The sequence below is a fragment of the Rhinopithecus bieti genome, unplaced genomic scaffold (genome assembly GCF_001698545.2).
Source record: "Rhinopithecus bieti isolate Rb0 unplaced genomic scaffold, ASM169854v2 scaffold_33432, whole genome shotgun sequence".
NCBI lineage: Eukaryota > Metazoa > Chordata > Mammalia > Primates > Cercopithecidae > Rhinopithecus > Rhinopithecus bieti.
The window spans coordinates 1,101,149-1,108,955 of NW_016814481.1; the positions used below are offsets into that span (position 1 = coordinate 1,101,149).

At 55.0% G+C, this 7,807-nt stretch overlaps 1 protein-coding gene and 1 long non-coding RNA gene across 3 annotated transcripts in view; both read right to left on the reverse strand.

The window, feature by feature from the left end:
* Positions 1 to 1,229: 1,229 nt before the first annotated feature.
* Positions 1,230 to 5,027, reverse strand: DNAJB1 (DnaJ heat shock protein family (Hsp40) member B1). Of its 2 annotated transcripts, none has more exons than XM_017851242.1 (3): positions 4,607 to 5,027; positions 2,939 to 3,519; positions 1,230 to 2,638 (listed from the first exon to the last, which is right to left on the reverse strand). In XM_017851242.1, the coding sequence occupies exons 1-3, from the start codon at positions 4,815 to 4,817 to the stop codon at positions 2,408 to 2,410; spliced, it is 1,023 nt and encodes a 340-aa protein (XP_017706731.1). In that variant the 5' UTR covers positions 4,818 to 5,027; the 3' UTR covers positions 1,230 to 2,407. The 2 variants fall into 2 exon arrangements, with proteins under 2 accessions (XP_017706731.1, XP_017706733.1); XM_017851244.1 differs by lacking the exon at positions 4,607 to 5,027 and adding an exon at positions 4,090 to 4,533.
* Positions 5,028 to 5,667: 640 nt separating this feature from the next.
* Positions 5,668 to 7,807, reverse strand: part of LOC108514776 (uncharacterized) — an 11,743-nt gene continuing 9,603 nt past the window's right edge. Inside the window, exons 3-4 of the long non-coding RNA XR_001881331.1 lie at positions 5,952 to 6,158; positions 5,668 to 5,824 (exon numbers count right to left, since the gene is read on the reverse strand). This is a non-coding gene — a long non-coding RNA (uncharacterized LOC108514776). The remainder of the gene's footprint in view (positions 5,825 to 5,951; positions 6,159 to 7,807) is intronic.

The following is a 7,807-nucleotide window of genomic DNA, read 5'->3' on the forward strand; positions in this document are numbered from 1 at the left end:
TTTGAGACACAGCCTTGCTCTGTCACCCAGGCTGGAGTGCAGTGGTGGGATCTTCGCTCCCTGCAACCTCTGCTTCCCAGGTTCAAGTGATTCCCCTTCCTCAGCCTCCTGAGTAGCTGGTACTATAGGCATGTGCCGCCACGCCCAGCTAATTTTTTCGTATATTTTAATAGAGACGGGGTTTCACCATGTTGGCCTGAAACTCCTGACCTCAGGTGATCTGCCCGTCTTGGCCTCCCAAAGTGCTGGGATTACAGGTGTGAGCCACTGCGCCTGGCCCAGTTTGACTTTTGGATATTGTGTTTTAGTTTTCTTTGAGACAGGATCTCACTTTGTCACCCAGGTTGGAGTGCAGTGGCACGAACACAGCTCACTGCTGCTTCCACCTCTTGGGCTCAAGTGATCCTCCTGCCTCAGTCCCACAAATAGCTGGGCCTACAGGTGTACACTGCCACCCCCAGCTGAATTTTTACTTTTGCAGAGATGGGGTTTCACAGTGTTGCCCACGCTGGTCTCAAACTCCTGAGCTCAAGTCATCTGCCCACCTTGGCCTCCCAAAGTGCTGGGATTACAGGCCTGAGCCACTTGCTCCTGGTCTATTTACAGTGTTTCCACTTTAGAACACTTTGTATCAAAGCAGCAATACCTTGTTTTAAGCCTGAGTAACTACTTACCTTATAATTAAACCAGTTATTTTAAAAAAGTTACAAAGTAAAAGCAGCTTCAGTGGCCTGCAAATAAAGCCAAGGCAGGAAACGTCTTCTCTAGGGTGCACCCAGTCCTGGGCAGGGCCTTGAGCTCTGGTGTGGCCAGCCTGCAGGACACCCAGCCCGTTCTAGCAGGAGAGGAGTGATAGGGAATTAAGAGGCCAAACCCTGGGTTGGCCCCTTGGCCCCAGAGCCAAGGTCCACTGAAAAAGCCAAGGGCCCTGAAGAAAGGCAGGGGAATTAGGAGCCAGGCCCTGCCTCCCCGCACCTCTACTTTGACTGCAACCTTCACCAAAAAACGAACCCCAAGGCCAAGGCTCTGGTTTCCTGGACCCAGAGTCTGGGTGGAAGTTCTCCAACCCACTTATGGCCCAGGAAGGGAGACTTACCTTTCCCTTGCAGGGTACTTGCCTCCCGCCCATCCCACCCTCCCACCTTGACTGCATTTGGAGGGATGCCCAGGTCCCCAATCCACCCCCAAAACCAGCAGAACCCTCAAACAGAGTCGCAGGACCGCTCCCCTGAGGTTTAGCATCAGTCTTTAATGCTGTCGCGCTGCATTGACAAGTCACACACTTTGGTCTCATGTTGGCAGTGGCAACTTACAATGAGTCTAAAGGTCTGAGCACCAGACTGGCCTCCAGTGAACAGACATTTGTTCCAACTCCCCTTCCCTCCCCAAGATTTCTTCAGAATTTCATTATGGCCCTATACAGAGAGCAGTGGCTGCCGGGGACAGGTTTTATTTGAGTGTACACCAACTATACATGGAATTATAAAATAACATATTTACAGACGTTCCACAGTGCTCCTGTAATCAGAAGCAAAGACCCTTTTATCAAAAGGGATTATATCTAGGGCTGTGCAAAATTCAAAAGGATCAGATCCTTTTGAAAGAGTCCATAGTCCATGAAACAAAAAATTACCTGGGCCACTGGGAAGCCCCAGGTGTGCCAAGATTGCCTTACAGAAATGGAGAGTGTGACCCACAAAGTGAGGACATTCAGCTTCACTACAGCCAGAGGTCAGGAGGGCCCTTGCTGGGGCCAGGCTCCCGGACACTCAAGGCAGAGGTGGCTGCACTTGCTGGAGTCACTTGCTGGAGGCTGGTTCCCTTGGTCCTGCTGGAACAAGAGGTATTGCTTGTGGGCGCCAGCCAGGCAGTTCTGCAGGAATAGTTTAGGTTCTCAATTTGAGATGGCCAAAGAGAGGACAGAATTCTCCAGGGGAAGAGCAAGACATGGGAGACAAATACAGAATAAATCACGAACTGATCACACAACAGAAAACAGAGGAGTGTACAGGATCTGGGAACCAAGACAGCAGGTCGACATTATCTACCAGTCAGAAGCAAAGGAACACAGAGAGATCAAGTCTAGCTGCTGGTCTGCCTCTCACCCCTGGACAGGGACTGGAGGAGGAGGATGTGGGCCCATCCCGGGAGGGCTGCCAGACCCAGTGGGGCAGACTGGAATGCCTTTTCCTGCTGTTCCCACCACCTGATGCCCTATCGCTCGAAAAACCACTTTAGTCTAGTGTACGACTTTGAAAGATTGTAATATATGCTCTGGAAAACATTCAGCAGTATGAAAGTCCTCCCTGGGCCCTCCCGCCCTCTCATGGTCCACAACTGGTAGAAAGGTCCAGAAATCCTTCAGCTCTGGAAAGGTCCCTGGTCAGTCTGTGGGGAGCTCTGGCAGCTATATTGGAAGGACCTGCTCAAGTACGGTTCTTGATGTCTGGGGAATCCTTTCGGGGAAGATCACTTCAAATTCAATAATGAGGTCCCCACGTTTCTCGGGCGTTTTGGGGAGGGGGAGGCCTTCTCCAGGAACTTTTCGGCGCATACCAGGCCTGATGACATCTTTGAATACGACGGGTATGGTCCTGCCGTCCAGAGTGGGGACGTTCACTGTGCAGCCACACAGAGCCTTGAAAAGCAAAGGGATAAGCATTAGATGGAAGCTGGCTCAAGAGGCTCAGCTCTTGCCCAGAGACCATCTGGCATAGAGTAAGACTCATCAGGCCTCTGCAGCCAACACCTGGCCCCCAAATCTACATGTCCCCACCATGAAAGCTCCAGAACAGCACCCTGATCAGTCCTGTTCACTGTTGTGCCCCAAGCCTGGCAAGCGCCACACACCCAACACATGTGTTCAGCAAATCCTAAATAAACTGCTTCAAAGAGCTGCCATCGCTCTCTACAGACACCGCCCCACCTGGCACCTTACCTCCCGGAGGCTGATCCTGGCAGGATAAATAACATCAGAGCCATCTCTCTTAAAGATATTGTGTGGCTTGTCCTTTAAAACAAAGACGATATCAGCTGGAATGTTGTTGGAGGTCTGGTCTCCTTCCTTGGGGAAGGTGATTTTGGTCCCTTCTTTCCACCCCTTCTTCACTTCGATGGTCAAGATTTTGTCTTCGTTTCGAATGCTCTTTCCGTCGGGGTTTAGCCGCTTGTGGGAGATTTTCATCTTCTTGGTACAACCGCTATAGATCTCTTCAAGGGAGACTCGAAGGTCGTGGGTGACTGGGGGATCTTGCTTCTTTCGGGTGGGCTCTTGGGAAGGGCGGGAGCGGCCAAAGTTCACGTTGGTGAAGCCACCCATGCCCATAGGGAAGCCAGAGAACGGGTCATCAATGTCCATGCCTTCCTCCCCGTTCCGCTGCCCAAAAAAGGTGTCAAAGGGATTTCTGCCACCGAAGAACTCAGCAAACATGGCATGAGGGTCTCCATGGAACGTGTAGCTGAAAGAGGTACCATTGGCACCACTGCCGCTACCGCCACTGGGGCCACTGCCCTTTAGACCTGAAAAGCAGAATTAGAAGCAGTCAGATGGCTGAACAGCAGACTCCCTCTCGAGCTTCCCTTACGGGGAAAAAAAGCTTGGAAGCCATGGGGGAGGAACTTTTTTTAGCCTGCCAGGGGAGAACAAAGAAGAACCCCAAGCTTCTACCTCTCACTGCAGCAGCAGAGACGCCCCCCCACCACCAAGTACTTCCGCGTAGCCTGACAGTGGAAAAGGACTCATGCGGTGAGGTGTCCACCTACAGGTGTCACCTGGGCCCTGCCACTCCTGGACTGACCCATCCTTCTGGCAATGTCACCAAGGGATGGCTAAAGACACACGGTCCAGGGTCGGCTTTCGGTATTTACTTTCAACATTTTAGGACTACTGATGTGTACGAAGAATAAAAATAAGGAAAAAAAAAAGATGGAGTTTTTAAACCCTCACACTAGCATTCACTGCCACCATCCTGGCATAAAAAGTCAGTTCCAGATCAAGCCCAGAAGCCAGCCTGAGTCATCAAGGGGCACAGGGACCAAAAGCCCCGCTCTCCTTCCCCTTCAACCCCCAGGCGGCCCAGCTCTCCGCACCTAGGCGGCTGCTGCCTCCTGCGTGCCCGGCCGGGACCAGGTCATCACTTCCCGGAAATCATCCCAGCCCAGGCCCCAGGCCCGCGAGCGGGGTCGGCGCCTGCATTTACAGCCCCGCGCCCCGCAGCTGAGCCGGAGGCGCCGCCCTGTGGACCCCGCCGGCTAAGCCCAGGTGAGCCCGGGTCCGCAGCAGGCTCCGCCGTGCCGTCCCCGTCGTCACCCCCGGCTCCTCTACCCCCCTGCACCGCACCCCGGGGCTGCTCGGGGCCGCGGGAAGAGGCGCCCGGGGAGGGGCAGCCCCAGACATGCTAGAAGCTTCTGGGCGAGCGGCTGGGCCAAGGCTCCTCCTCCCACCGCACGACCGCCAATCCAAGGGCGGAGGCCCGAGCGGCCGGAGGGCGGGGCAGCTCGGCCCCCGGGCCCGGGGCATCCTTCCCGGGGGGCCGCCGAGAGGGGCCGGTATGCCTCGGTTTCCCTGTCAAACGGCGGGACCGCGCCCCTGGCCGCGCGCACACACCTTCCTCTCCGTAGCGGTCGAAGATCTCGCGCTTGCGCGGGTCGCTGAGCACGTCGTAGGCCTCGGCGATCTCCTTGAACTTCTCCTCGGCGCCAGGCTCCTTGTTCTTGTCCGGGTGGTAGCGCAGCGCCTGGCGGCGGTAGGCCCGCTTGATCTCCTCGTCCGACGCGCCGCGGGCCAGGCCCAGCGTCTGGTAGTAGTCTTTGCCCATGGCCCCCCGCTGCGGCCGGCCGACCCGCTGTCGCCGTCCCCCGGCTCCGCCGCCGCCGCCCGGTCCTGGACTCTATATACCCGTCCGGCGGAAGCTTCCAGAGCCCGCCAGCCCCCTCCAGAACCTTCCGCCCCGCCCCCCCGCCCGCGGCGCCGGCCAATCGCCGCCACCCTTTCCGCGACACGCGACATCCGGGGCGGGGCTTTGCCGTCAACGGCTGCCCGCGCGGGGCCACGCCCCCTCCCGCTCCGCCCTCGACAACGCCTCCCCGCGGCGCGCGCACAGGTCGGAGGAGGCCCCGCCCACCTTCCGGGACGAGCCAATCGCGACCTTCTTTCACTCTCTGCACCGCCCCAGCGACCCTGCGTCCCGCCCTCCGCCTGGGTCAGTGGGCCAGGAGCCGTCTCGAAGGTGATGTTCCGGGAAGGGGTGGGGCCTGGGACTACCCTGTCCTTTCCCCAGGAGGTGATAAACCTTCCAGCGCTTGTCTCGCGGGACCTGTGGTGGGCCTCCGCTGGGTGACGCCAGACGAAGTACCTAACCCGAGTCTGCCTAACCCAAGGGTCTCTTTCTTTCTACAATATGGCAATAAGAGAACCTGACACGGAGCCTCACGACTGTAATTTCCATCACTTCCTGAGGCCAAGACAGGAGAATCTCTTGAGCCTAGGAGTTGGAGACCAGCCTAGGCAACATAAGGAGACTCCGTTTCTTTTTAAAATGAACAAACAGGCCGGGCGCGGTGGCTCACGCCTGTAATCCCAGCATTTTGGGAGGCCTAAGTGGGCGGATCACTTGAGGTCAGGAGTTCGAGACCAGCCTAGCCAACATGGGGGAAATCCTGTCTCTGCTAAAAATACAAAAATTACCCGGGCGTGGTGGCACGCACCTGTAATCCCAGCTACTGAGGAGTCTGAGGCCTGAGAATACCTTGAATCGGGGAGGCGGAGGTTGCAGTGAGCCGAGATCCCAACACCGCACTCCAGCCTGGGGGACAGAGCGAGACTCTGTCTCAAAATAAAATAAATAAACAAAATAAGTAAAATAAAACAAAATGAACAAACAATCCACCAACGCTATTCTCCCAACTGTGGGGAGAAGGATGTTGGGACAGAAGACTGCCTCTGTTCTCACCTCCTAAAGCGAGGTGAGGATCTGGACGAAAGCTCACCTCCCAAGGTCCTCCCAGTCCCGCCTTCTTCACTTTACTGCTCTCTCAAGAGCACTTGCTGCTAAATTAGAAACTGATTTTGTTTCTTGGCTTTCAATGTGTCCTCCGTCCCAGTCTGAGATCGCCACCTGGGCAGGGTCCAGGTCCTGTCTGCATTGGGTCTCCAGTGCCTGGAATGCAGTGAGAACCTCATAAATATTCCCCGTTCTTACACACGTGCTTCTTTTTCTCCCCCAACTACCTTTATGATCTGGCGGGGACATAGGTGTATCACACACCTTTCAAGGCCTCTGTTTCCTCAATTGTAGGCAACATGATCGCGTTTGGCTCTGAAAGTCTGGCGTGCCTCGGTCAAGGACAGGGCTGATGGGAAAAGGAGGCTCAGAAAGGGGTTCCACCTAGGAAGGGCCCTGGGAAGTGAGGGAGGTTCCTGGAAGAACTGCCTGGGAGGTCAGAGCCATGTAGCACTGACTCTGGAACCAGATAGCTGGGCTTATTCCTGGCTCCAGCATTTCCCGGCTGGGTAACCTTGGGTTAGTTACTTAGCCATTGCTGGCTTCAGCTTCCTCATGGGCACAATGAGGAATGAGGATAGCAGTTGTGCCCACATCATGAGGGCTTTGAAGTTTACATGAGTCAACATTTGCAAAGTGCTCAGAACAGACATGGCACAAAGGAAGCATTGTCAAAGAGGTAACCATTTTCTTAGTGGTGGGCCCTTCAGCCATCACCCCATTCCTGGCAGTATCACAGCTAGACGCTTCCAGTGACAGCTGCCCCTGGGCAGACAGGGACTCCTGAGGAAGAAGACCATCCTCCTGCCTCCCGAGGCGGGAGGATCGCTCGAGCCCAGGAATTTGAGGCTGCAGTCAGCTATGATTGCGCCACTTGCACTCCAGCCTGGGTGACAGTGAGACCCTGAGCCTCCCCATAAAAAAGTTAAATACTTATCAGGAGCATCATGGCGGATAGTTACATAAATAACTATCAGGAGCATCCAGCAGGTGGATCTGGTTCTCTCTGCCCACTCACTGACCTCTGAGGTAACTGCATCAGCAAGAACTCTGGACTAGAACTGGGCAACCCGGGAGGATGGGGCTGAAATTCCCTAGACATTGAGAACCATACTTGAGCAGGCGTCCTGAAGCAATTATGGGGAGAGAGAGAACTTGATATTTTTTAAAAAGTTACTAGGCTGGGCACAGTGGCTCATGCCTGTCATCCCAGCATTCTGGAAGGCTGAGGCGGGAGGATCGCTTGAGGCCAGGAGTTCCAGCCTGGGCAACATAGTGAGACCCCATCTATACAAAAAAATTAAAAATAAAAAAATTAGCTGGGTGCAATGATGTGGGCCTGTAGTCCCAGCTACTCAGTGGGCCAAGGCAGGAGGATCGCTTGAGCCCAGGAATTTGAGGCTGTAGTCAGCTATGATTGTGCCACTTGCACTCCAGCCTGGGTGACAGTGAGACCCTGAGCCTCCCCATAAAAAACTTAAATAACTATCAGGAGCATTATGGGGAAAAACCCAGAGCTTGTGACTTTATACTTACAAGCTATTATTATTATTTTTTTTTTGAGACGGAGTCTCACTCTGTCGCCCAGGCTGGAGTGCAGTGGCTGGATCTCAGCTCACTGCAAGCTCCGCCTCCCGGGTTTACGCCATTCTCCTGCCTCAGCCTCCCGAGTAGCTGGGACTACAGGCGCCCGCCACCTTGCCCGGCTAGTTTTTTGTATTTTTTAGTAGAGACGGGGTTTCACCGTGTTAGCCAGGATGGTCTCGATCTCCTGACCTCGTGATCCGCCCGTCTCGGCCCAAAAA

Bases quoted from the DNA above. Each gene is read 5' to 3' on its own strand.
- DNAJB1 (XM_017851242.1), bottom strand. From the start codon at position 4,817: ATGGGCAAAGACTACTACCAGACGCTGGGCCTGGCCCGCGGCGCGTCG. The intron at 3,520-4,606 runs GTGTGTGCGCGC...TCTGCTTTTCAG, and splicing joins CGACCGCTACGGAGAGGAAG to GTCTAAAGGGCAGTGGCCCC. The intron at 2,639-2,938 runs GTAAGGTGCCAG...TTGCTTTTCAAG, and splicing joins CCAGGATCAGCCTCCGGGAG to GCTCTGTGTGGCTGCACAGT.